The 27664-nt window shown below is 51.3% G+C and overlaps 8 protein-coding genes across 8 annotated transcripts; 3 read left to right on the top strand and 5 right to left on the bottom strand.

Moving 5' to 3' along the window:
- Positions 1-5017: 5017 nt before the first annotated feature.
- Positions 5018-7224, bottom strand: EI97DRAFT_504918 (uncharacterized protein; the record flags this gene model as incomplete). The annotated part of the gene is made up of 4 exons (XM_033802859.1): positions 5018-5493; positions 5562-6111; positions 6305-6383; positions 6498-7224. 4 exons carry the CDS (start codon positions 7222-7224, stop codon positions 5452-5454), a joined length of 1398 nt encoding a protein of 465 aa, XP_033649051.1. The 3' UTR covers positions 5018-5451.
- Positions 7225-8084: 860 nt separating this feature from the next.
- On the bottom strand, positions 8085-10123 carry EI97DRAFT_471124 (glycerol-3-phosphate acyltransferase Sct1; the record flags this gene model as incomplete). The annotated part of the gene is made up of 2 exons (XM_033801816.1): positions 8189-10123; positions 8085-8120 (listed from the first exon to the last, which is right to left on the bottom strand). Exons 1-2 carry the CDS (start codon positions 10082-10084, stop codon positions 8085-8087), a joined length of 1932 nt encoding a protein of 643 aa, XP_033649050.1. The 5' UTR covers positions 10085-10123.
- A 368-nt stretch (positions 10124-10491) lies between these two features.
- Positions 10492-11871, bottom strand: EI97DRAFT_437762 (uncharacterized protein). Its single transcript, XM_033799405.1, has 2 exons — positions 11393-11871; positions 10492-11311 (listed from the first exon to the last, which is right to left on the bottom strand). Exons 1-2 carry the CDS (start codon positions 11459-11461, stop codon positions 10592-10594), a joined length of 789 nt encoding a protein of 262 aa, XP_033649049.1. The 5' UTR covers positions 11462-11871; the 3' UTR covers positions 10492-10591.
- Positions 11872-12347: 476 nt separating this feature from the next.
- On the top strand, positions 12348-12818 carry EI97DRAFT_364670 (uncharacterized protein; the record flags this gene model as incomplete). Its single annotated transcript, XM_033795006.1, has 2 exons — positions 12348-12654; positions 12712-12818. Coding segments are annotated over 2 exons (414 nt in total), but the record flags the coding sequence as incomplete, so codon positions are not given.
- Positions 12819-13253: 435 nt separating this feature from the next.
- Positions 13254-13989, bottom strand: EI97DRAFT_504915 (uncharacterized protein; the record flags this gene model as incomplete). Its single annotated transcript, XM_033802858.1, has 2 exons — positions 13620-13989; positions 13254-13564 (listed from the first exon to the last, which is right to left on the bottom strand). Exons 1-2 carry the CDS (start codon positions 13870-13872, stop codon positions 13254-13256), a joined length of 564 nt encoding a protein of 187 aa, XP_033649047.1. The 5' UTR covers positions 13873-13989.
- Positions 13990-14879: 890 nt separating this feature from the next.
- On the top strand, positions 14880-16189 carry EI97DRAFT_497181 (uncharacterized protein; the record flags this gene model as incomplete). The annotated part of the gene is made up of 3 exons (XM_033802502.1): positions 14880-15119; positions 15181-15843; positions 15881-16189. The coding sequence occupies exons 1-3, from the start codon at positions 14949-14951 to the stop codon at positions 16187-16189; spliced, it is 1143 nt and encodes a 380-aa protein (XP_033649046.1). The 5' UTR covers positions 14880-14948.
- Positions 16190-17186: 997 nt separating this feature from the next.
- Positions 17187-19649, top strand: EI97DRAFT_265529 (uncharacterized protein). Its single transcript, XM_033794246.1, has 2 exons — positions 17187-17479; positions 17541-19649. Exon 2 carries the CDS (start codon positions 17557-17559, stop codon positions 19444-19446), a length of 1890 nt encoding a protein of 629 aa, XP_033649045.1. The 5' UTR covers positions 17187-17479; positions 17541-17556; the 3' UTR covers positions 19447-19649.
- A 1639-nt stretch (positions 19650-21288) lies between these two features.
- Positions 21289-23083, bottom strand: EI97DRAFT_387700 (uncharacterized protein; the record flags this gene model as incomplete). Its single annotated transcript, XM_033796138.1, has 3 exons — positions 21289-21431; positions 21484-22158; positions 22453-23083. The coding sequence occupies 3 exons, from the start codon at positions 23081-23083 to the stop codon at positions 21289-21291; spliced, it is 1449 nt and encodes a 482-aa protein (XP_033649044.1).
- Positions 23084-27664: the final 4581 nt, after the last annotated feature.

Below are 27664 nucleotides of genomic sequence, written 5' to 3'. Positions count from 1 at the left end.
CAACATGAAGGGACCTTCCCTGACTTTAGAGGTCTGAATAGGAAGCTCAGTTATAAAAGAAAATATTCCGGGCCTTTTGCCATTAGTCAATAGACCCTTGATATCTAGCATGTTTTAGTGGTGCTTTGTATGTATTAGCGGTACATGCAATGTAAGGAGTAGGAGCAGTATTTGTATGTGGTGTTGATATTATAAACACAAAGAGTTACACAGCCATGAGATCTCCAAGGCCGACGCACGGATAGCCCATGACGTGCCGTTTACCTCCATCTAACTGCTCTATACTAGCTCTCTTCCGCTTCCTAGGATTTTGATCTTGACTGCCCTTTAGCAAAGTAACGCGTGCCTTCCCTCTACCTCTAGGGCAATTTGGATCTTGAGTGTCCTTTGGGCGAGTAACGCGTGCCTTCCTTTCGCCTCTAACACCCGCCTTCTCCTCGCGTCCAGGACAATGCTGCTCCCGCAATTCGGCCTTTACTAGTAAATCTCGCGCTGAGATGAGATAGACCTTATAGATAGTGTGAAGATGATCCCTTATTTCGTCCCTCGACATGCACTGTTCTCCGCATGTTTTATAAGGGCATGTGAAAGGCCCGTCTGCAAAGCCATCCAGGTGCGCCTCGACGTGTCTTTTTAAGGTTTTTGCGTTGCGGAAGCGCCTTTGGTAACACCAGCTAGAGCTATCAGAGCCGTATAGACACCTCCCTTCGCGTATCAACACACTCTACCAGGTCATTAACCCATAGACTGGACTTTTAGGGTCAAAGCAGGGGCATTTGTGCACCGTTCTGGGTGTTTCGTCGATGAATGTAGCGCAGTCGAAGCAAAACTGAACGTTATGTTCTATGCAATGGCAGTCTAACAAGTGCAAAGCAAAGCGAGGTGACCTTAGCTTTCTAAGGTGCTTCTCGCAGTACAGACATCTACCATCATTGCTTGGCGGTAGGACTGGACTAGGATAGAGAGCTCAAAATGGCCTAGGGTTGGCGAGAGCCATTAGAGACTATACGCACTCTGCGAGCAAGGCTTCCTCTGCATTCTATAATGTTTCGATGATGCGTGCCTAGAGATAATTGTACTTGAGCATGTGTTTAAACTCTAGTGTTGGCTCTGGGCGAAGGTAAACAGGGACTCCCTTCTCTGAATATGTCTCTTCACTGGCGCTTGCTCCCCGTTCTTCCCTACTAATCACTTCGGCGTCAGAATCGTTACCTAACACATTCGAGACGGTAGGTTTCTTACCCTGTGCTCTCTTGAAGTATTCTTCTCGGTTGATCTTGTATTGCTCTACATGCGTTTTCTACATAATCGTACTGGGACAACTATTTAGATGCACCTTGGCAACTGCTTTGAGGATATCGGTAGAAAGTATAGTGCGAACACTAAAGCTAGCGTTCGCTGGTTTTGGGGTGCCTATATCCCACGTGAAAGCAATGCTCTGTGAAAATTTGTTGTAAGGGGTGTCTTCGGGCTCATCATAGGCTATCGCCTGTGCATCAACGCTAATCGTGGGCGCTGCGTATGAATGCCAAGTATGATCTCCTTTATGACTTAGGACCTCTTTCGTCCCCTTTTGACTTGCGTTTGCTAGTGAAAAATCATGTTACTAAGATAGCAACAAGCACTAGGAAGGGTAGGGTAGTTACCTTCCACTTTGTTAGCAACACCCCGTCGGAAGATGTATGTTGTAACAGGCTCCGCATATCTACACTGCTTACAGATGTCCTTAATTAACGCATTAGACGAGCACGCAGTTATAATTTCAGTTTCTGAAATTCTTGTTCCCACAGTTTTACAGAAGATTGGGAGCCTCCTCTTATCCTCTTTAATGTCAAATGATCTTGAGCTCGCAGTAGACCGAATCTATCGATTTTCAAAACCTTCAGGTGACTTGTGCTGAATAAAAACATCGTCCGCTAAGGCTAGTGCAAGAAATTTTCGAACTGGACATTTGAAACGCTGCTTTGGGTCTATGTTCTCCCTTAATGTAATGTTCTTCCTGTTAGTAGTTAACCTAGCAGGCACTGCTCTTTAGTATAGGTAGACTTATATCTTCCCGTCGTTATCCCTGCAGAATTTGCGATTTCGCAAAGCGATCTTCATCTCATATCATAAGAGACCCTGCCATGGTGCAAGGCTGAGACAGACATCGCCGTAATGGATGCCTTCGTTAGAGCCTCGATGGCTCGAAGACTCAACAACCTCCCCTGTCCGAAGATCCTAAACAGTAATGATGTCAAGCCAAAACGAGAATTGAACCATAGTATGCGGATGTGCATATGCACGCTTACTGCAATTCTAGAGATAGAATTAAATCTTGTCTAAATCCAAGGTGTACGCTATAAACTTCTGCCTTACAGCTGTAGAAGTGCCGGCCGATTTCGATAAATTGTTGATATACTTGCATTCTTTATCAGTCTTTCAAGTACTATTAATCAGAAAGACTTTCACTCTACCTTCTTCATAGCTTGGATTTCTTTGTTCTCCCAAGAAAAGCCGAGCACTAACCGTAGAGAGCGCCGTAGCTGTTCAAATTCCTTGTGTAGTGTCCTCACAGTGATTTAGTCGCCTAACCTTGGCTTTCCTGTCTTGACCCTCCAGCAAAGGTATGCTCAGACCTAGCCTAACTCGGGTAGATTCTGGAACAGTTCAGTAGTTTCCCTCTCTCTTGCTAGAGACGGTAGGTTGACAGCGAATCTAGGTCTCTTAGTGATCTATTCACATCATTGTACTAAAGGGAGCAGACTTTTTCTACAGCTTAATCATTCGAGTCACGCTATCTTTTTCGTAAGCTTCAGAAGCTTCTAAAAGCGAGATAGGACGAGACTGCCCTAAAGCTATAGCCGCTATGTCATCAAAGTAGTCTATTTTAAAAATTAGGTGTGATTGAATATGGCAAATAGTAAGTGTAGGAAAACGTATGAGGCAGCTACATAAACTGCGAGAAAGGAGTAACTATATCTCAAGGGCAGCAAGCATACAAACCCTTGCCTTGCAGTAACCAGAATTCAGAATCGAACCTAGGTCGTGCTGGTTGCTGCCTCGTTTCTCGTTTCTCAGAATCCATAATTAGTATCCCGAGGCCTGGCTAAGCAGGGACAAAAACAATATTAGACCTTAATCTAATAGAACAGAAAGTGAAAAATAAAACACCAAGTCGCGAACATCACGTAGAAATCACCTTAAAAGCTGAACTGCGCCCGTAGTTCCACTAAACCACCGATGCATTTGTGTTCATGAAAACTTAGGCCAGTTTAATCTTTATATACTAAAACTTCAATTGCATACCTACTATGGGAGAGTTGGTGGTAGAAAATCTTGCTTAGATGACTGTACTATGATACATACTATTGCACACTGGCAAGAAAACTAGGGAAATAAATCTGCACCCCTGCCGGCATCCTGATTTTACAGGGTGCAATACCCTTCCGTAAGAACAATGCGGGCCAGCTGATAATTTCCTGTAACACTGACTACTACGTATTCGGTCAGACACTTAACTTACACAATACCCAGCTCATGGCGGGCGGGTTAAATGGTAGAGAGGTGGCATGATTGCACTGCGCAGCAGCATCCTAGGTATTGGGGTTATAACTAACTCTACGAAATCACAACTGATTCGTTGGCTAAGCATGATTCTATTTTAGCTCCCATCTGCTGGGCCCGGTGCTCCCTTACGGATTCTGCGACTTGGTACTGCGGCTTACAAGATCCGAGGTGTCTAACTAGCTTAGAGCAGATGATGTGTAGACTGTGCTATCTTTGCTCTGCTGAGAGATGTTCTTTAGACTGCCTAGATGGTAAGCAAGGCATAGGCTTCGCGGTAATAATAACGTGAAGTTGAGGTCGAGCATAGAAAGGTAAACATAGTTGAGGGTGCTACTCACTCTTCTACTCTTATACATTTAAAAATAAAATCTAAGTAAAATAGAGAAAATATCTTTGGATAGACATCGCACATGCTTTCGTTAAAGGCCGCAAACAGGAATAGATATGTTAGAATTCTAAACTAATCGTTTTACGGATTGTAAATAAGAGGACAGCATGTTTATATTACATTGATACGGTACCGTGAAAAGCAAGTAAAGGGTATATATAGGCCAAGCGAAGCTAGAGACAATAGGTAGATAATTTTCTGCGTCTATACCTTGTTAGAGGCCGTAAGCACATAGCCTTTTGGCTTCCCTTGTTGCGTAACACTTATCTACACTATCCTTTACCTTCCTAGCATTTCTCTTGTAAAAAAGACCTTACTAGGAGTCTCCTAAATTAGGAAAGATAATAAGGTAATTAGGTTAATTCTACCTAAAGAGAGGGAGAGAAGAAGGGGGGGGGAGGGAGGGAGGGAGAGTAGAACAGAACACGGAATAGAACAGAGAACAGAGAAACTAGACAGGTAAAGGAAAGAAGAAAAAAATCTAAAAAAGGAAAGGAAAAAACAAAGAAAGAAAGAAAGAAAGAAAGAAAGAAAGAAAGAAAGAAAGAAAGAAAGAAAGAAAGAAAGAAAGAAAGAAAGAAAGAAAGAGAGAAAGGCATTGTGCGAGCCTCTCTTAGACTTAATAGACTAGGATTAGTGTTTAGTGTAATCTAGGTTCACATCTGTCTTTATCAAGTATTCTTTCCTTCCGTACAGGAATCGTGTACATATAGCCTTCCAAACGGTAACCTAATGCGTAGACGTTTCGGGGCGTTTCGAAGCTCTTACTGCCCTTCTCTAGATTTCTAAGCCTTCTCTAATAGTAAGTGCTGTGCATAGAATAGCGTGGCCAATTTTTCCCGATTTCGCGGTCGTGCAATTACTTCGTCCTTCCATTGATTATGGGGAAAGCGACTATAAGCAGGCCTTTTCTGTCAAAGGAGCCTAGATAGAAAACAGATTTTATTGCAACGGTTTTTAAACATTAGTTGAACACTTTGCTCGCCCCGGTCGCTACGACAGTTGTAATTGTCGGGCCCGCACCAGTTACAGGAAGCTCAACCACCAAGCTCAACAGCCCCCTTGCCGTCAAAGCGTTAACCCCCTCGTCGCAAAGACCGAATTCACGCTGGCATCCTCCACCACAATACGCGCTGGAGGACCCGCAGAACCCATTCAAAGAACAACAGTCACCAAATCTGCTCCCAGGACAAACATAACCCCTGTTCATCCTGCCGCACGTCCCGTCAGGCGAAATGGGTTGAGAAATCTGACAAAAACCAAACTCAGGCTGGCATCCAGGCCCGCAGTGATCGGTGGCGTCGTTGCCACACCATCCATATTGGGAGCAACATTCACCGAAACCACTGCCCGGACACACATATCCATCGGTACCTCCGCAGCGGCCGTCTACGGAAAGTTTAGGAGAGGGGTCAGGTGGCGAGGACGGCGACGAGGAGGAGGATGTTGGAGTCGAAGAAGCCTCGCATTTTCCGTATTCCAGCTGGCATCCTTCCCCGCAGTGACCTGGGAGATCACCACACCAACCATATTGGGAGCAACATTCGCCAAATCCACTGCCAGGACAGACATAACCGTCAGCACCTCCGCAGCTACCGTCGATAGAGAGTTTGATTGGACGTACAGACGGAGAAGAGAGTACTGTGGAGGATGCCGAAGAGACACCAGTAGAACTTGGTAATGAAGATGCTGTACCCGTTCGGGAAGGCACCAGTGTAGACGATCGTACTGGAGACGATCCGGTAGGAGATGGCTCCACGACAGATGGTTTGGCGAAACACTCCGCGTTAATGATGGTCTGGTTCAACCATATGGCGTCGATTGCGTGGTCCGTGGCGGCCTTGTACCAATAGTGAGGACATCTCTCGGCAAGGTCGATTGCTAGAGCGCTGTGGTTCGCCCACCAGAGAGAAGCCGAGCTAGCATAGCTCGTGTACGCCGGAAGAACTGCAGTTTCTACTGCAGTCGTAAACCCACACCATTTTGTAGCATCAGGATAGGGGCAGCGGAACTCGGTACACGTCTCCAGCAGCTTATCGCCGTACGAGTTGAGGGCGTCAAGGAGAGTACCAGTGGGCTTTGGCGGGTTGAAGAAAGGGGAATAATTTGAGAGTGCGCAGTTCCACATATCTTCTTCACCAGTTGGCGTTGCAGTAGGCAAAAGTAATGACAAGCTGGACGGGTCCATTGCAAGTGCACACATGGGAATCAAAGAAAGAATGGTGATGGCCTTCATGGTGGTGTTACGACGGAAGACGATTAACGATCGTAATTGAGCGAATTAGCGAATGTAAGTGAGCGACAGTGAGTTGAATAACAGTGGGGTCTGCCGGTGACTTTGACAGGTCGATGAAGAAACTCGCGTACGGCGAACCCTTGAGAAACGAAGGTGAAGGAAAACAAGCGAGATATACTGGGTCCCGGCAACCGCTCTTCCCAATATTGACTGTGCCGTAATAGAAATTAGGCAGGGATGGTCTAGATCACGGAAACTCTTCCTCATCCAAACTCAGTCTTAGGGCGGCAATGCAATCAGTTTTGCGAAAGTGGTTAGGCCAACCATATGCCCGGTAAGTCTGCTGGATGTTCTCGACTTTAGATTGTTTTTCAGCAGGCCGGCGGATCCAGATATCGGTAACAATCCCACTGCCTATCGGCACAAAATTTAGCTCCCTGAAATGGAACTTGAGCATCTCAAAGAAATCCGGTATAGTCCAGACACCTCCACTTGCGCGCCATTCGGCTTGCTTCTCATCCGTGATTAACGGAGTTCCGTCCTCGTAGATATAGTCTTCCCAATCGTAGACATCAGGGCCAACCTGTTCAGGGCCTGTATATTTTACGGGCCCTGGACAATCGAACCAGTATACGACTCCAAGTTTGGTGTCAAGCAGGAACCGGGGACCGTGACGCCTGAACATGACAAGACCGATAATGTGAGGGGGAATCTCATAATCTCCGTAGTCGAATTCGAGCTCCGTTTGCTGCTTAAGCAACTTCCCATCACAATCAGGAAACTCAGAATAATTGGCGAACGGGCCCTCCGGGGCGGTAAACATCGTTCCGTCCTTCTCTGTCACATATGGAAGGTGGCGGAGCAGCGAGAACACCTCCTCCGTCTTGTCGAAACCTTTCCACCGGTCGGGAGTGATATGTGGCCATCCACCTTCGGGTGGCTCCTGAATCAGAGATTCGTCTAGATACATCATGGTGAGGAAGCGGTAATAGTCTCGGAAGGCAGCCACAGTGGCATCCTCCGAGTAGTCGATTTCGCTTAGATCAGGCATCACTGGGCGGTGGAGTTGCAGTGGAGATGCAGAGATCTTGAAGTGTTACGGAGAGACCGTTTCAACGGGGCATGCAGCGGCTGATAAATAGATGCACCCTTGGAGCGCTAAGCGCGTGTCAGGGGAGACGGCAGGGGTTGTGCCGCCCAGAAGATGTATGTACTCGGTACCAGATTCTTGATGGCATACGGGTTGTGCCTCCTGTTTCTGAAAAGAGCTCATCGTCCTCCATTACAAAGGGAGCATGGATAAAGCTCCCGTACGACTGGTAACACTGGGCACCGTTTGTACCCCTGCACAACTCCTGGCATCGAAGGTAGGGTATTTACGCATGTCCGGCCTTTTTTTCTGATTCATTGTTCGATCTGTCACAATCTGATTTGACAACCGAGAAACCCATTTCATTGTAGTATACCGGGAAACTAGAGCTTGTCTATTCCGCAGTCTCTCACTTCTGTCACCGCGACTTATACCTCTTTGGCAGTTCCCCGCGGCTACTCTCCATGCCCATCCACCAACGCTCTGGATGATACCTCACTCAGCCCTTGAAGAGATTTTGACCATAATCAGACCGTGGGTAGGAGCACACAGGGCGTTCCCCAAAATTAACCAGCGTTTTGCTCATGGGAGCTGCCTGGCGCGATCCCAAGGCCAATTTATGTTGCGGTTGCTTCGGGTTTCGGAGCTCTATCTTTCTGGCTACATGCGGAGTAAATGGGACTCGGAGCGGAACTCCCGGTCATACTCCTTTTTTCGCTTCCACCCAAGGCACATCCACTTGTTTGGGGGCATCGTCTCCATCAAGCATTACCCTGATACCATGTTTCTCTAGCCCCATCGTGTCCGTTACCGCCTTCAACTCACCCAAGTCCCCGTGGGAGTCGTTCCCGCGCCTTCTGAGCGAGCCATAGTAGAGGTGGGAATCTGACCCTCGGGAAGAACTTCTCCCCCGATTGTGACTTACACATCGGCCGCGTTCCGGTGTTTCGTTTCCGTTAAATGGCATGACTTTCAGTTCAGACTCATATGTGCCATCATAGTGATATTCGTGATTATCAAGATCCATGGAATCGAGCTCTAGGTCCGCAAAGAGCTCGGGCTCAAAAGTGTCAATGACTTTGACAACGCGAGCAGAAAGTGCTTGTCTCTCGGTGCGAAGCTCGGCCAGCGCTCTTGCTGATCCGGGACTGAGAGCTGCGAAAAGCGGAGGCAGTGATTGTATAATGTCAACGCCGATCTCCCCAATGCGAAGGCCGGCAAAAGTGATGGCAATTAGGAGGGCAAAGAACGCAGTAGAGAAGACCCACAGCGGGGCACTCCGAGGAACATAGGCGTCGGCGCGAATGTACCAAGGGGCCAGTGTTACATAGTATCCGTTGTGGCGACCGTGATGAAGCCAGAGTGTCACCACAGACGTATACCACGTATATAGCGTAGGAGCGAGCCCCAATGCTACGAGTATCTTCCAGGTGCCAACAACATCCCTACCCTCTAGCTTCACGTCAGAGGCAGCAAGCGCTTTGCGTTGCTTTTTGACAGAGATGACCTTCGTAGTGACAAAGACCGGCCAGAACAGAGCAAGAGAAGGGAGGGTAGCGATGCCCAGCGTAATGAGTTGTCCGACGCGATATACCAAGGTCAGCAGTGCCAGCCACCACGACCTGTGTTCGGCATCACCCCATTCTAGTTGGTGGTCCTTGATCCCTAAAGCTCTGAGTTTTCGGTTGTAGTCTAGTACAGCTTTCCTCAACTGAATCACTTGGACATCATCTTTGTAGTTTGTGTACCCTGCAATGAGTCTTCTGTTCATTTCCACAACAAGTGGCAGTGGCAGCTTCATCCGCAGAGGCCGATATAGTCTCCGTGTAGCTTGGATAAGCATCAGCGTTTCGTGGTCCGGAGCTTGCTGTGTCACAGCCGCAAGCGCATCTTGTATTGTCTCAAGCAAAGACCCTACGGCGTTGCGCTTTGCCTCTCCGCCCTCCTTGAAGGCATCCACCTGGCCAGGATGGACTTGAACTGGGTTTCCAAACTCCACGACCGCTCGGGAGCGAAATTTGTTTGGGTTGAAGTAGTTTAACCCGCATGGAAGAATGGTCAAATTACAGTTTGGAGTGCGGGCAAGGGTACCTAGGGCTATGATGGCGACACCAGCCTTCAGTGGAAGTAAAGAGGGTCGATCATGACTTCCACCCTCGGGAAAGATGCCGATACAGCCACCATCAGCTAGTTCACGGAAGACGGCGTCGAACATCTCTCTTTGGTCAACATGGGGTGCGATTTTGTAGGGCGTGCCCGTCAGTAGTCGCTCCCGCAACGGATGGCCCGGTTTTGCAGAACTAAATGGCCCTCGCAGCAACAGTTCCTGGGGGCCTAGAATTTGTGCAACGGTCTGCTGCTCGGGGCGTACGTTGCCTACTTTCGGCAGGATGATCAAACATCCTGCAGTGAGGCTTGTAAAGCTGGCTCCACGTCCACATACCAACGCTGGGTTGTTGTCCGGATCTGGCAGATATATTACGCCTTGTCCTGGGGAGGCGTGGTCCATCGGGCGGACCACTGGGAGAGCTCCCATCCAGGCAGCCATGCGGCCAATGTATGGCTCCCTCAAGGACTTCTCAGCAGTGAGGAACGAGACCTGGCGCCCAGCGTGCTGCTTCAAGATGCACATGAGCAGCACGGAATCGACAAATTGATTGGCGTGCGGCGCGGCGACGATGATCACGGCTTCGCGTTTGGGAATTCGCCAAGCACCGCGGGGATACACTTCTCGGAAGAAGATATCGAGACAAATGGAGAAAATTCCGAGGAGGATATCATAGATCCAAGGCACTAACGACTGGGAGCGTCCTACGGACATGGCTTCCCAAAGGACGATTGGTGATGGGGAGTTGTCTTCTGTTGGGGGGGTGCGGCACGGTGTGGTAGCATCGAAGTCAGGCATACATCACCTCAGTCTCACGGTGTCGAATATGTCTAACGACGGACCCTCGCTCGCTAGATGGGCCAGGCCGAAGACTCGCGCGAGACGAAGCGAAGAGACTGGCCTGTTTATTGGATGAGAGACAATCCCAATTAAGACTCTATAAACGAAGAGCGTTATAGATCGTTCGAGGGAACAAGTTCGCTAATTTAGGAGTCCTTTATAAATATTTACGCTTAACTTCCTCTTTGCAAGGTCGTCTAGGTTGATCATGGCTGCTACATAACGCCTCTCCCGCTTCCAAATGAGATATAGAAAGAGGTATCAACGGATTTATTACTGCGCCGGGTTATTACATATTGAGATAGCAATATAGATCTGTACAAATCAATCGAAGCGGGTATAAAGACTAGAGCACGACGTAATACGGCATTAAGCAACTTCTTATCGTTGTCCATGACCAGGAAGTTCAGAAGTTTGCGAAGTGTGGGTGACCGCTAGCTCAGACACCCCCGGAGTACCACTTAGCTCGCCGACTGGTTCCCACGGGTAGATTCCTCCCATCTGGTGTTGATATCCTATATTGGGCGCAGCAGCCTGCGGATTTCTTTCCCGCCCAGCAATCTCATGCGCAGACATATCCCGTTCCTGGGGAGAGAGCTCGTGCCTTTCTAGAACTTGTTCACGCCCATCTAGCTCTGGCTTGACATATCCATCTGATCTTGTGCCATTTCCGGCTTCTGTGGGTGCGGTCGAGGGATCGGCAATGTCTTTCTTCTTCGTGCGTCGGCGCCAGATTAAGTACCCTCCCAGAGTAAGAGCAAGTAAGCCTCCCACCCCGCCACCAACTCCACCACCAATAGCTTTTCCATTTACTGGTGTCGCTGTATGGGCTGGTGATGTGTTACTCGGCTCCGAAGGCACTGGAGGAGCAGTCCAGTCCTTGCACTCTACGGTGATTGGATAACTAGCCGAATGATTGAAAGTCGAACAGAATGCCTCCAAGAAATTCAGCGACAATGACTGTTCCGAGGGGAGCGGACAAGCTGGCGTCATACAACAAGCGGCGTTTTTATATGCGTCGGATCTGCCGCACATGCATCCATATTCGCGGGCCGCGCAGGGCGTGGAGTTTCTGATTATGTAGGCGTCCAAACATTTGTACTAACAACTATGTCAGTTATTGAACTCCTTGAAGCGTGGTGTCGACGATGGGCCCCATGATATGACGAACTGGCTTCCTACACCGCAAGGTGGTATGCACGCAGTGCCGGATGGTGTCTCTGCGCACTGTGTTGTTGTGGGGAGAGCCATCGATATGGCTCCTGCAGGCCCGAATCGTGTTCCAGAGAAGATCCTATTCGGAGATCGTAGTATGGCAATACAACGTATGAAGGATGGGGGAAGTTGTGGTGTCTTTAGAGCTACCACTGTGCGTCGCACGGCTGGCGCAATTTCGTATATTTTCCCGCTTGGAACAATCATTACCCGCGTAAATAGCAGGTTCAAAACTCCTCGTCTCCCACTGTCAATTGCGCCCCGCGTGACCGGTAAGCACTTTCCAGCGACCAGGTAAGGTGATTTTCGAAAATACGAACAGGCGACCAACCCAGCCTCGCCCCTTCGACGTCGGCTAGCTTGATAACCTTTGCAAGCTAGATCTTCCTTTACATACTCCGTACAAAGTGCAACTTAGTTAAACAACTTTAAAGTTAAAAATCTTCTTAGCGTTAATCGTCCATGCGGGTGGCGAAACAATTTGTGAGCCTGAGACATCTGGGAACCTGGGGTCCCGGAACGAGGGAGGCAGGTGTAGCCGCAGGCGATTGGACACTTTAACCAGTGGGGTCGGACCATGACTCCCCAAGCTCCTATCACAGTCTGGGACGTGAAGCCAATACGACGCCAAAACAGTTTCTGCTTCGTCTTTGATCTTTTGTCTTCGAAATGCCCCTGCGATGGTCTCCCCAACATTCCCTAGTTGGCGCGATATGCGTTACTGAATGTTCATGCCACTGTAGCATATTTATCTTAGCTTCGTGAGATCAAACGTGACGCCCTGACTACATGTCCGGACTCGAAAGCGAGAGAATGTACTTTTAGGACTGTACTCAATGTTTTTTCTCATAGCCTTGCCGTCGACATCATATCAACGCTTTTAACCCTTGCAAACCTATACGCCATGCACTTCGCTGTTTTGTCAATTCTGCTCCTCCAGAGCATTTTCTTCGTCTCTACGTCTTTTGCCGAAGAACTTCGTGCTGCAGACGTACCAAACGCCTGCACAACCATTTGCCAACCGATTGTTCAGTTGACAAACACCTGCGATATCGACCCCGACAAATCTGAGGACAACGCCGCCGAGAATTCCAATGACAATGACGGTGCAGAATCGGATGAGCCCATTGAAGCCCAATGCATCTGCAGTAACAAGAGTTTCAACGTAGCTTCTATCGCAGCGCTTTGCGCCAGCTGCATACAACTTAATGGAAATCGGACCACGGACGGTAAGTGATCTCGCCTTTATGACCTGAAGACTGAACTAAAATTTCCCAACCAAATAGATGTGAACAAGATCATGTCTGCGTGCTCCTTCTCCAGCACATCCTACGCTCCGTCTGCCACCGCTCTTGTTGCGCAAATCACCGTATCAGCAACGAAACCAACGGCCCAGGGACTTGCGACGCAAGCAGCCGCAAGCAAGGGTTCGGGGGCCCGAACCAACGTGCCAGGCGCTGGAGGGTGTCTTCTGGCTCTGCTAACAATGGCCTCTGGTGTTGGAATATTGCACACCCTATGATATGCCAGAGCGCCTTTTGGCTGGTGAAACGTGTTTGTCTTTGCACACTGGGCCTCTACTAGTATTAGCACTTTGCAATATATTGAGGTACTATTCCTACGTTCCGCAGGCAAGGAATACCGATAAGTCGTGACACGTAGCTCACAAAATGTGTACCCACTTCTTTTTTTCGTCTCTCGTGTGACGTGCATTTTGAGCAGACGCCCCAAGAGACCGAGTTTGCAGTGTGCTCCGACCATATGATAAGTTAAACTTAGTCGACTGGAGAACTACATCAGTTATGGCTACATTGTTGAGGCAACAGTACTATATATTTTTGTCATTGTTCGCATACTGCTCCCTCCTAATGTGACATCGACGTGCACGATATATGCCTATTGCGAGCGCAACTTGTGACGCAGATGAGGCAACGACAACGATGGCGGCTTGCTCTTTAGCATTGAACGAGTGCGGGTTTAGCCAGCGACCTATGGCGCCCATCCTTGGGATTGCGTTCTCCATGAAAATCCCGATCATGTAGGCACATAACGCGAGGAAGATATTCGAAACATCCAGGGTAACGGGTCGGAAGAAGTAGATCGTTTCCATAAGAGCTCCAAAAATGCCGAGTCCAATTCCTATAAGAGAGGTAGCAAACATTCGCAAGTAGATTGCGATACAATAGATGCGTACCTATAAACCACATGCGGAAAGTACAAGGGTTAAGTAATGCATCGTCATCAGCATAGAGTACCTTCGTAACGATGTCTTCGGCACCCCTGATTAGGGCCTGCGTGTCCAGCTCCCATTCTCCCTTAAGGTTGATAGAACTGGCAGAGAAAGACGAGGGCGCGGGTCTGTCGAAGTCCACAGGTTCCATCGGAGGTAGCGCGGTAAGCCGTTCGTCAGCCCCTTTTGCCTCGTCCATCCCAGGCGACAGAGACATGCGGTCTTCAGTCGTAATAGTTTTGGGCTATTTAGGCGCCGACGCCGTTCCTGCACTAGAGACTTTCGAGAAGGCCCAAGAGTAGAAATGAGGAAGGAAACGAAGAGTGAAACGAACGGAAGTAGCTCTTCCAGCTGGTAGCTAGAAGAACAAGTAGGCCTGCCAACTGCTGAAATTCAACAAAAATGAGGGGTATAGCTAGCATAATCAGATTAGTTGAAGCCAAGTCTAGGACGCCGAACTGCAGTTAATCAGATCAAGTTGACAAGTGACCCTCGCCGGCCAGACGAGGGGGGCTGTTCTAACTAGTGAAAAGAAAGACGGGTGTCGATGAATTTAGTGCATCTCATATTTGAATAACAGTTCGAACAGTCTAAACATCTCAGGCGCGGCCTATAGTAAGCTGAAGAATTAAGTAAAGATTCTAGAAATATCTCTCAAAGTTCAAGGCTAGAGCAAGTCTCACTTTCGCACTCGATGCAACTCCTATTTCAGGCGATCTTGGGGCTGCAAAGTAGCTATATTCAAGCTAGCCAAGGGTTAATACTTTAAGGGGAAAAGAAAAGAAAAAGAAGAAGGAAAATTTGGACAAACTGTGCGAAGACTGGGCTGCAAAAACACGCCGACCAAGCGATTCTGTGTGAGTCTCCAGGTTTTTGTTGGGGCGTGATAGTAAATAGATGTTTGTTTTCGAGCATGCGCAAATGTTCGCGGCAGAGTTGTACTGGTCCTCCTTAAGAACCCTGGGAACTCCCCCATCTCCGCGGCACGATTGAAACACAGAGCGGCCAGGAAAAGTGAAAGGAAGCGAGTGGCTTGTAATTGAACTGTTATGGAACAGCAGAACACCTCAAGCGTTGACCGAAACATGGCAGGAGAGCGCCTGAAGCTTGCTTTGAATGGATTGATCGTCAGAAGCACGTGTCCTAACAGCGAGCCATCTGGGCACTCGTCACTAAGAACCGGTAAAAGTTGCCTGCACGTAGCCTACAGAGAAATGGCGTACACAGGACAGTAATTACGCAACTCCACCCTGTTCATTCCTACAGCGCAACTCTACTTTGATCGGAGCGACAATGGCAAACGCTGATGTCGTTGCATACAACATCGCCGCGTTTATCGCTACACTGTTCCTCTTGGAATTTGGTGCGGATAAGTTTATTGATCATACCGCCATCGTCGCTCGCCGCACCCGAGTCCCGGAGACGATCATTGGGCTTCTTACCGCTGGAGCAGAGTGGGAAGAGGTACGCTCGCAGCTGTCTGTGGCTGGATTTACTACTGTACTGATCACATTTGATATTATAGCTCGCCGTTGTTATTGCATCCCTCGCACGTAATCGCGCCTCCTTGGCCATCGGCAATATTGTTGGCTCCGCAATCTCAAATATCCTAGGGGCCTTCTCCTTGGGTCTTTTATTCCACGACAAGGAGCAGCCAATCGAGTTCGACCGAAGTGCGCGCCTATACTCCCTCATCCTACTCATCCTGACGACTTTCGTGACCCCTATCACATACTTTTCAAAGAAGATAATATGGTTGGTTTGCGGCTCCATCTTAATCGCATTCTTCGCCATCTACATTGGGTCCGTGGGGTGGGCAATCAGTAAAGGGACTCTGACTGCGCCGGAGGACTCCGACGACGGCAGCGATGATGAGAGCAGCGAAGGGGAGAGCACAGCTAATGTCGTAGCGCGGGTGGCACACGATCGCGTTGATGCAAACAAACATGAACCGAATGGATGCGCTTTCGCCGCGAGCGACGACCAAACGAACCAAGCTGCACACGCCGGCGGCTCTACAATGCAAAGGTCGTCAAACTTCAGGCGCCAGGGGCATCGCACCCTACGTTATCATCTACTGTACCTCTTCCTCGGTTTCCTTGCAATCTGCCTCGCAGGCTACGTACTGTCTCACGCTGCCACCGCCATTACTGATGAATTTGGCATCTCGGATGTGCTTTTTGGTGTCGTGCTTCCTCGCAATCGCCACGACACTTCCCGAAAAGTTCGTCGCTGTGATGAGTGGACACCGAGGTCATGCCGGCATTCTTGTCGCAAATACAGCCGGCAGTAATATTTTCCTGCTCGCACTGTGCTCCGGAATCGTTATGCTCGATACCTCGGGGAAGCTTCAGCGCGGCAACGTGAGCATCCCTGAACTAGGTGTGTTGTGGAGTTCAACGCTTGCATTTACTCTCACGGTCTGGTTTGGCGAAAGGTTTTGTCGTTGGATTGGATTTGGGATGCTGATCGCTTATATTTCTTTCATAGTGCTAGAATTTACAGTGATTCATGGTGTCGCCAATGGCGACTAGATACTCTGAAAAAAAGCGTAGTCATCTGCTCGTGCTAATGCAAGCAGGGTAGCAAGCCCTGCTTTAATCTAGTTAGGCAAGAATTCTTATTATAGTATAGCAGAGCATGCCTGCTAACTTCTATAAACAGAGAACAAGTAGTGCACTCGTTTTAAAGTTGTAGAAAGCAGAACTTGTAGTAGTTTATCTCGTCGGCAACGGCTGATTTACGTACGTACCAGCACAACCCATTTCCCGCGGGATCTAAAATTAGACTCTAGGGATGCCAAGGCTTGGCATAGCACCACCTACAGTGAATGATAACCAGGGCTCGAAAATTGAGATTGTCCATCTCCTAATTCTAACCGCCAATTTCACACGAGTGTGAAGTTCCTCAGAAGAAGAAGTGGCATGCTACAGAGTACAGTAGTAGTTGAAGCTGCACACCTACCCTAGGGTATATCACCAGCGTGGTTCCCTTGCTTGCCTCGGAGAGCCTACGTAGGAGTAGGATGAAGACATGAGAAGAACATATAATACAAGAGAAGCTTTGCTAACGAATACAGCATACCTCGACTGCAACAATTGCACTGCCCGTTCCTCTCTCATCCACGTGAAGTCCGTCCGCCACAGACACACTGACAGGCCCGTCCCAGAATCCCCACACGTTCAATATCTATCCCGCCCCGTATCCAAATCAAGAAGGTAACGCTCGGCTCATCAATCCAGCCGCCTCTCTTCGTCCGGGAAGTACCAGTATGCAACCTCAGATCTCAACGCCAAGATTCCCAGGGCTATCATGCATCTGTGTGTTGCAAAAATAGGTCGGGATAACTAATCCCTCTGTGGAAGAGTAGCGTACTCTGTCTTGGCAGGTCCCCGACGCGGATAGACAAACTCCCCGCTAGGCTAGGAGTTCTACAACGACCGCAAATGCGAGGCGGAATACGAGCATTACCCCTCGAAAGTATGGGTAGGATTAGTCCGAGCCGCACAAGTTACACTAACAATAGGCCGCCGGGGCCGGGACTACTACCGCGTACAGCTAGGCACAAGCTTTTCCCTCTCTTGGCAACTCTAGGGGCCCTTGGTGTAGAAGGCCTCTCCCAGCAACATAGCAAGGGGATTTGTCGTTGCAGAGCAGGCATGGCTAATGCTAAGAAGCTAGAGGGGTTTCACAAAGAGAGGCAATGCGAGCACCGATACGAGAGGGACTAGAAGAAGATAAATAGTAGGGGAAATGTCTCCATGGAAATCATCTCCTCCCCAACGCCAGACTCGTTCCTCACGAGGCACATCGGACTGTCTTAGGTACGGTACTCCCTGGCCCATTTCTTCTAGATGGACACATTTCTAATCTGATCTGATCCAGGACAGCATAAGTCATCATGGCAGGCCATACTAGCCTCCATGCGAGCACCTCAGCAATCCTCCAAAAAATGGCTTCCCGCGTCCTAGTTTTGACAACCCTCCTCTCGTACTTATCCCTCATCCCCGGCGTCTCGGCCATGTACTTCGTCTCCCGCGAGGAATGGGGCGCGCAACCCCCCAAAGAGCCCTATAAAGACATGACCAACGCAAAGGGAGTCAAGATCCACTACCTCGGCGCCGTCTTCAGCGGCCGGGAGCACGCCCAATGCGACGACATGATGCGCTCCGTGCAAGCCGACCAGATGTCGGGAGAGTACTTCGACGTCGCGTACAGCCTCGCCGTCTGCCAGCACGGCTACGTGTACGACGGCAGGGGCAAGGGGCATAAGAGCGGCGCCAACGGGGACCAGCAACTCAACTCCGACCATTACGCTGTTCTCGCCTTCCTGGCAAAGTACGAAATTACGCAACCAACCCAGTCGCAAATCACGGGCATTCAAGACGCCATTGCGTATCTGCGCCGGGCCGGCGCAGGCAACGAGATCAAGGGCCATCGAGACGGATACAATACCGAGTGTCCCGGCGAACCTCTCTACAAGTTGGTCAAAGACGGGACCCTTGATCCGGGGAAGCTCTGGGATGGCGGGAGCCACGTCGTGCAGAACGGCGAGAGCCTGGACAGCATCAGCCTCAAGTACAACGTCCCCAGCCGCTACATCATCGATGTGAACAAACTCAAGGCACCGTACACGCTGGTCATTGGCACGAAGCTCGAGATCCCCGCCCGTGGTGTCCCGCTCGGTGAGAAGCCCGACCCGGGAGATGGCGGCGACGGCGGTGGCACTCCGTCTCCGGACCTCACGCCGTTCCCAGGAGCAGAGTGGTTCAAGTCCAAGCCGTACAGTTCGGTGATCACGGCCATGGGCAAGCGCTTGGTCGCTGAGGGATGTAACAAGTACAGCGAAGGCCCTGGCCCACAATGGACCGACGCCGACCAGGCGGCGTACAAGTGCTGGCAGCAGAAGCTGGGCTACACGGGCGCCGACGCCGACGGCTGGCCGGGTCAGACGAGTTGGGACAAACTCAAGGTCCCGCGGACGGCGGACGGGGACGTCGGCAGCCAGCGCCTGACGCCCTTCCCCGGCGCCGAATGGTTCAAATCCCAGCCCAACAGCCCCATCATCACCGCCATGGGCAAACGCTTGGTCGCGAATGGCTGTAACAAATATTCACAAGGTCCTGGCCCCCAGTGGTCCGACGTCGACAGGAACTCGTTCAAGTGCTGGCAGGAGAAACTGGGATTCACGGGCGCCGACGCTGATGGCTGGCCCGGCCAGACGAGCTGGGACCGCCTGCGCGTCCCTTGGACGGGCGACTTCCCCGCCCCGGACCCCATCCTCTACGAGCCCTTCCCCGGGGCGGATTGGTTCAAGACGCGGCCGTCCAGCTGGATCATCCTCGAGCTGGGCAACCGGCTCGTAGCCGAGGGATGTGACAAATTTGACACGGGGCCTGGTCCCGAATGGACCGACGACACGCAGAAATCGTATGCGTGCTGGCAGACGAAACTGGGATACACGGGTGAAGACGCGGATGGGTGGCCCGGAGCCGCTAGCTGGAGCGCGCTCAAAGTGCCTCGTGTGACGCCCTTGCCTGTCGAACCGTTTCCGGGCGAGGCGTGGTTCAAGACCGCGCCGAAGAGTCCTATCATTACGGAGATGGGGAAACGGCTTGTTACCCAAGGTTGCAATGAATATCAGTCTGGTCCTGGTCCTCAGTGGACCGACGCGGATCGCAACTCTTATAAGTGCTGGCAGAAGAAGTGTGGGTATACGGGGAGTATGGTGGATGGGTGGCCTGAGAAGGATACTTGGGAGAAGCTGGTGGTTCCGAGGACGAGTAGCTAGTGGACGAGACGTTGCTAGAGGAGGGGATTTTAAGCGGGCAACGTCCGTACTGGAGTGGAAATCGGCCGAGTGTCTGTCTCTGTGGCTGACTGTGATGGATATAGAATGAGCATCGAGCGAATACCAGACGCTGATTTATACGATTATAGCAAAAGTACAGTGCATGCACGCTGTGAAGTCAAATAAGTCTTTGGAATGTTCAGATCAACCTAAGTCCTTTCCGTAGCTCCCTACTCAATAGCATGACACGTAGTTGCCATCTGCGGTCCTGCCGCTCTATCATGTAAAGCTATTGGAGAGTGGTATGCCCGTTGACATCTGTAGGAAGACTAGACTGACAGCTTAAAGAAAAAGAAGAAAAGAAAAAGAAAAAGAAAAGAGCTGGAAAAGGCGATAGTCGACCTTCTGCTACAGAATAAACACTCATTGTGCTAATAACATCATTGGCAACTTCGATCGATGACTTGTATCTAAACTGTGGGTACAGTAAGAATCACTAACTTCCTCGATACACAGCCAATGGAGCAGCTACTGCCAGTAGTGGTAATACTACACCGCACTCTAATTAGGGAAAACAGGGTAGATACTAGATTAATAAGACTGACTACATAGGCTATCCCTTATCCAAGCTCGAATGAAACTTGCAAGGATGCAACCAAACCCATATGTTCAGTTTTTCCCACGATCAAAGCCATCCCTCAAGAAGCAAAGCAACAGAACCTAAAGTAGGAGCAATCTGCAAGACTCCAGGCATATAAGAAAGGGTTGGGCTTACACAATTATACAGCAACCTTGAGCACAGCGATAAAAGGTGCGACAAGTCTCTTGGAATGCTCCCAGCACACATCCACATTTCTAAGGATTAAATCCTATTTATTGCCATCTACTGCCTTTTTTCACGTCCGACTGAACACGACCGTGCGCGTAGGGGTTAATAACCTTCTACTTGGCCCTTTCTGCGCCTCCCTCTAGGTATAACCAGCCTTAAACACCGTGCCCTCGTAGCAAAACTAGAATATAGCTAATTAGATTTCTTAAAATACGTATTCTAACTTGGATTGGAAGTACTCGGGGTTGTTCAGTCGGACGTGGGAGGAGGCTGTACACCACTAAACACGAGAAACTAGGTAGCAAACTGCTTGATATTTTTTATCCTCTTCGCAGCTACCCAACCCTCTTTCCCATTTTGTCACTCCCTCTCACAAGAAGTCCCGTTATCCATTGATACCACATACTTTCTCACACATAATCGATAAAAACATTAGAGCCGTGTAGCAGCAGTCGCTGGAACAGCTCCTCACTCGCTCTTGTCATTTGAAAAGAAATAAAAAGAAGAAGAAGAAGAAGAGAAATATCATATAGCCGCCCACCGAGCCAGTGGACACCCCTTTTCCGGTTCCCACACAATCCCTTTTCTCCACCTGTTCCAATAAACCGTGCACCAAAAACCGAAGGCCAAAAACCCGGAAAGGCCAAAAATGAATCCGTCGCATCAGATACCCGCTGCCGAATCGCTCCCAGTCAAACAGGGTATATGCACGCCGAGGAGGGAAAACAAGTGCAGGTGCAGAAAAACATCATCCGTCGAAGAAAGTTGAACCGTGAGGAAGAGAAGACATCAAGGCAGCAAGCTCATGGCATGCTTGAAAGTTCCGAGACTCAGGCTCACGAGCGAAGGCGTCATCAACCTAGACGAAACTCGCACGTGCCAGCGGGGTCCAGGTCCGTGTCGAAAAGGGAAGTTGACCCTGGCTCGTCATGGGCACAACCCCGTAATTCCGGAGAAGCGGGCATGGGCCAGCAAATTATTCATAAACGGCCGCTTTCTCACGAAACACCTGTTTAATCCGAACCCTCCTTCTTCCGGAGTCGCTCTTCGATTCTCTCGTTCCACCTGCGCTTGCCCAGCCGCGTCTCGAAGTGCGGTGCGACTTCCTGGCCGGCTCCGACCATGGTGGTTCGCATCTTGTTGCGGTATGCGTCAACTATAGGCTGTGAGTATCCATTCCTCCATGTCGTCACGGATCCCAGACTTACGAGCTTTCTGCAGGAAGAGCGTCCTCCCGGCGAAGACACGGCTCTGGCTCCAGCTCATCCTGTAACCGAAGTCGTTCAACGTAATCTCCTTGGCCCGCTTCGCCTTCGTGATGCGCGGTACAGGCACATTCGCCTCGCCGTCCACCGTCGGGACAGGCACAAGCTGAGAGCCGACTACCGGGGACGTGGGGTCATCCTCTGACGCGGCTTCGTCGCTGAAGACTCTGCTACCTCTCGGGCTTGCTGGCGGAGAGGACATCTGCATGGGAAAGTAGCTGCGGGGATAGACCGAGTTGGACTTGCGGTAGGAATCGGGCATCTCCTCCAGCTTGACGGTGTCGAGGGTGACCCGCACCCGGACCCTGGTGCCTCGCTGCGTGTCGTCTACGAGGATGAACTTGCGCCGCTTGGATTCTGGGAGGTCGCCGAACATGGCCACCTTGCGCTCTTCCTCCTCTTCGTCGTGCTTCTTGGTGGCATGGGCCGAGTAAGGCGGCCGAGGGTGCTGTCTCATGGCATCATGCATCGGCGGCATGCCGCTCGGCTGGGCTACCGACTCGCTGCCGGGAAATGCAGGATAAAGGTTGTGCGCAGGACGGACTCTGTTGTTGGCAGAGGCAGTCTCGCCGTTGGGGGCTTGATGGTGGTGCATCTGCCCTTCTGGGTAGTTGTTCGCTGCGGAGAGGAGAATGTTAGCTTGCACATTCAGTAGCATACCTGGACTCCCGCCAGACTCGCAAGAAAGGATAGATAGATGGACATGTGCAGTGATTGACTTGGAAGCGAAGATGCGAAGTGTGTATGTAGTGCTTGTGCTTGGGGTAGTGGTATCTCAAGGGGGGATTACATCAAGGAGTGGTAGGTAATGTACATGCAGTACGGAAACGACAGAAGGTATCATCTTCGCCCAAACCCATCATCGACAAAAACACGCAAACCGCATCGTCAATCACATCTGGTGAAACATACCGCTGACGTCCTCGTTCCCTCTCGGAGGTGCCCCCGGGTGATCATGGTGGTGATGCATCTGGGGCCCACCCATGGCCATGGCAGGAGGAGGTTGGGGTGGTGCTGCCAGTCCGGCAGAATTGGGAACACCCGGTGCACCCGGTCCGCCGGGCCCGGTCAGGTGGTTTCCAATCGCTTCGGCCGCAGCCTTGCGGTTCGTCATCTTCGCCTGCCTTCTCACGCGCCGGCTTCGCAACCGCACGTCTGCGTTCGAGTTCCTCCAACTATCCACGGCACGCTGGATCAGCCCACGCTTCCCGCGCAGGCACGGGTTCAATTCGGCCAGCGCCCATCCTACCATGTTGCACTCGTTTTCGTAGTGGAGGCGGTTGCCCTTGTACTGGTCCTTGGGGCAGCACGCGCGTGGGTAGACACAGTTCTCCGTCTTGAACTCTTGCGGGAGATCGTTGACGTTGATGGACTCGACATCGCAGCGGATCGTGTACTCCATCTTGACGCGGTCGCGCGAATACTCAAACGCGATCCATTGGACGCCGTTTTGGTCCTGCCTTACCACCAACGGAGTCGTGGCTGGAATCGGGCCAGGGGCAGCATTGGAGTTGAAAGCGGGCCCGGGGCCGCCGGGGTGCATGTTGGGCGTTCCAACGGGAGGGCCCTGGGGCGCCGCTTGAGGCGGTCCCGCAAGCCCAGTGGGCGGCCGTTGGAGAGGTTGCTGCAAAGGTGTTGACGCCGTTCGCGCTTTGGGACTCCCCGGCATACCAGGCGTGTGAGGTGGCTGTTGATGTACGTGCTGCATCGGTTGCTGGCCCGGCTGCGGGTGTGACATCAACATGGAATTGCCCATGTGTGGCTGCTGCTGCTGGCTCGTGGCATGCGGGGGATAGGGAGAAGGCTGTTGAACAGACGACTGGGGTCCATAGGGGGTCGAATAATACATTGGCTGGCCTCCCATCTGGCCATGCTGAGCATAGATGGGCCTTCCGTGAGCATCGTGCTGGGGAGACTGGACAGCGGGCGCATTGTTCTGCGGCTGGTGGTAAGGCGGGTAGCCGGGCCTGTTCATGGCAGTCGCCATGAGTTCGGGAGCGTCTGCGCACGTGTTAGTCGGAACCCCCGCTGATGACGTTGCGCATGGGCGCGACCAGGAGGCGTATGTACCTGAAGTCGAGTAATTGTTGTTAGACGGATTGGCGCTATACGGGCTCTGGTGAGTGCTGTAGTACGGGACTTCGGGCTGCGGAGGCCCAGGCGGCCCTTGAAGCTGGTGCACGTAGGGAGAGGGGTGCTGCGGGGGGATCTGGGGATTCGAAGGATGGGGTGAGGGATAATGGGCCTGAGCAGGAGACTGAGCAGGCTGGCTCTGGTGCGGCGAGTCGGGATGTGGCTGTTGATGGTGAACCGCCACAGGGCGTGGGTGCTGCTGGTGTTGTTGATGCTGGGGAAGCTGGGTGGGCGGTGGCAAACCCTGCGCGGGGTGGGGGTGGTGTTGATGCTGTGTCTCGGCCGTCAGTCAACCTGTTTGCGAAGGTGCCCTTTTGAGAAGCAAGAAGGTATAAAGTCTTTTAAGAAAGAGAGAGGCGCGCAGAGGAAGTACTGTGTAAAGACATTCAACGATGGTGCAGGGAGGGAAGGGCAGGGGTGGGGAGAGGAGGGGTATCTGGTCGAGACGAGGGCGAGCGATCCCGGAAAGGCGGCGAAGCACATTGTAGCAGTGCGACGGTGCAGGGGCAAGTGGGCATCTTGGCGAGAAGAGGGCATACCATGTCGGCGTCGACGGCGGGCTGGGGGGACAGGAGAGCGTGGATGCGGCTTGCAGGTGCTGCAGCAGCAAGCATGCGAAGGAGGCAGCGAGGGCGGTCGCGGCTTCAAGGTTGCGGGCGGCGGACGCAGGCGCAACAATGGAGGACGCGGCTTCTCGAAGTGCCAACGGTCGGACAGAAAACGACCACGACCGCGACCACGCGGGAACGGGGGGAGGAGAGTCGCAACGAATGGAGCAAGGCAAGGAGCGCGTTCGAAGGGGCTTGTTTGGGGGGTGGAAAGGGAACGAACAACGAACAGGGAGGCAAGACTCACCAGCTTCTGCGCCGTTCCAGGAGCCGGCTCTTCCTTATACTTTCTGGCCCTATCGCCAGCACGCGACGGCGACATGTTGATTTTGCAAGCTCAGCGAAAGCGCGGTCGGGGGCGAGAGGGGAGGACGTAGGGATGCTGGTCGGTTCGGCCGGGGGTCACCGGCAGACGGGGGTCCACGGGGACAGGATGGATGCAGTAGCGCGGACCTGGTGCAATTTCACACGGCCCTCTGCTGATGAGCCGGGGGAGCAGAAGCTGCAGAGCTTGCCCGAGTTGTTGCAAGAAGAGCTTTTTGCGATGGGGGAGCAAGCTGGGGTTGACCTGGGTCGAAGGATGGGCGGGTGGACTCGGTGGACCTGAGGGAGCTGGGGCCCTGCGTGGTGAAATAAACGTCAAACAGCCGTTGCAGGGGAGGGCAAGGTCCTGGTTCGGAGCGCAGAGCAGTTGCCCAAGCTTGCGTTGTGGCAGGGGAAGCAGGCGAGAGGTCGAGAAGGGGAAGGGGGGGCCTGAGCGGAAGCAGAGCCCGGCGCAATGCCCTGACCTGGCTGCCAAGTCCGCGTCTGTCTGCCGGTCGGATCGCCGAGGATGGATGCTGATGGCACTGACGGTGGCACTTGATGTTGAGGGTGCGAGAGCGGGTGGGTTGGAGGGAGTCAACGGCAATGCAATGAAAGGAGTCGGGCAATGAATAATGGGCAAAAGTTGAAAGAGAAAAAGTTGTCGTTGTGTTGGTTGTGTGAGTCTGTTGTTGTGTGTTGCAGGCGGGGAAGGCGGAAAGGGAAGGCACTTTTGGGCGGGCCAAGAAAAGCGCGCTTCATCATAACGGGACTAGCGCGGGCGACCGGGTCTCATCAGCCCCCGGCCCGGTCACGATTATTTATCATCATCATCGTTTATTCTGGGCGACGACATTCAACACTTGCCTCCAACCGACCTTCACCAGCGAGTCTGATTTGGCTAAAATGATAGGCACGTCAAGTCCTCTTCTTCCATTTTCTTCCAGTCATTCTTATGGGTCGATGCAATAGCCGCAGCATGATGATGACGATGGTGACGAGGTCGATTACGATGATTTGCAATGCATCACCGTCTCGCTGCCTGCATGTCTTCTGTTTCTGTTTCCCCCAGTTGTCCCCTGCAGACATCCATGGTTCCGATGATTCCAACGGCGCGAGCCTGCCTGCCTGCCTCCTCCGATTTTATCATGGTAAATGCAACAATTCCACGTTTCTTTCTCTCTCTACCGCGCAGTGCAGCATGTCTCTCTCGCTTGCCTCGAGTCCTTGTCCCTCGTCCCAGCTTGTCTTAAGGTTCTCCACAAAGCCGCTAGTCGACCGTTGCGCTGACGCCTGTTGCTGTCGCACCACCCGCCACACCAAGCTCCCGCCCACCGCTCTCTGATCCGCTCGACTGCTGACTCCATCCACCTACCCGGCCGAGAGTGTTGCACTGCACTGCTTCACTTGTGCGACACCCAAACGGCCGCCATGTCGAGACACCGCCCACGCCTCGACGCCTTCTTTATTATGGAGCGACAGCACCATCCTTTGCAGCTCGCAGCGCGTGGCTGGTTCATGGCGTTCTCGCAGACTCAATTTAACGGGCATACCAGTAACTAATAGAGGGCATACCAGTAAGGCACTACTAAGTCGTCACTTTCACGCCGCGATAACTCACCCACCACCCACCCAAATTCAACGCGGAAACTTGTACATCTAGCATTTAGAAGCCGCTCTTTTTAATGACGCTCTTATTCTATACCTTTTCCTTATAAAATTAGGGTGTAAATACGGTCTACTGTGGTTGCCGGGGGAAGTAGTCAACGTGGGTCCGGAGGTTGCAGGGGTGGTGTATTATGCTTAGTAATTGATCTTGTATATATATGTTAGAACAGAAGAGATAAGCTTATGTAATAGGCTAGTACTTCGTATGGCCGCCCTGAGCAGCTATCACTGCCTCACACCTAGCCGACATGCTATCTATTAGGGCATCAAGGTCCTCCTCAGAAATCGCATTCCATGCCTCCTATACAGCTTCCCTTAGTTCATCATAGAAAAACCTGTGATTAGAACCCCATTTCCGCTCAATATAGTTGTCAGATGGTAAGCCAGTTTATGGATATCTCATCTGGGACTGGAGAGGAGGACTGGGAGAAACTATCTATACCGGTACTGTCTGAGGATATGTGGCTAGTGATTCTGCAGTGGCTAGTGCCCTGCACAGCCTTGATGCCCAGAGAAGGAACATCAAAACCGGTGTCAGGCCTCAGCCTCACACACACAAGCACACACCTGAATACAATCAGTCAACCCATCTTCATTCAATCTTTCTGTCACCGTGACATCTTCAGATACCATCAAATCTGACAATTAAGAGTCTCACTACCTTTACCAACATGTCTACCAACACGATCAACAACCAAACTCAAGCCACTCTGGCTACCAGCAAGGACTGGACCTCCTGGTTCACCCAACTACAATCCAAGGCAGATGCATCGGATATCTGGGACATGATTGATCCTGATGGATTCAAGAAGTTCATGGAAAGATCTACTGCTCCACTCAAACCTCAAGTCTCAGACTATGAGCCTGCACTCCCAGCTATCCCCACTATTGAGAATGCCTCTTCTAATACCATGAGTACCAGAAGCCACACCCAACAATCTGTCCAAGCTACCTCCACGAACGATGAAGCAATCGACCGTGTTCCACCTAGATTCCTGTCAGATCTATCAACTTTAGACCTCAAGGCATACAAAGATGATTTGGAAAACTGGAAGATGGAGATGGAGGCATACAAGGAAGAATGGAGAGAGTGGGAGAGAGAACAAGCAAGTCGCAAAGATTTGGTCAAACACATCCAATCCACTGTCTCCAAGCATCTGCAGAAGACATGTTGCTGCTTTGGTACTCAACTGAGAGAGCAAATCAGACTTCTCAGAACCACTATTGGAATTGAGGATGATATGGAAAGAGACAAGGCCAGGGACCATTATTTGGTGGCTCTGAGGCCTATGAGATATGCCACCTCATGGGAAGGTTGGCTTGTAGAGTATGATGAGGCTGCCACTGAAGCTGAAGCTGAAAGGGTCTCTGAAACTCTAAGAATTCATGATGTAGTCAAGGACTTCCTGGCT

The sequence above is a fragment of the Westerdykella ornata genome, assembly GCF_010094085.1.
Source record: "Westerdykella ornata strain CBS 379.55 unplaced genomic scaffold EI97scaffold_56, whole genome shotgun sequence".
Taxonomy (NCBI): Eukaryota; Fungi; Ascomycota; class Dothideomycetes; order Pleosporales; family Sporormiaceae; genus Westerdykella; species Westerdykella ornata.
The sequence above is the reverse complement of the archived record's forward strand: the minus strand, read 5'-3'. Positions and strand labels throughout refer to the sequence as shown.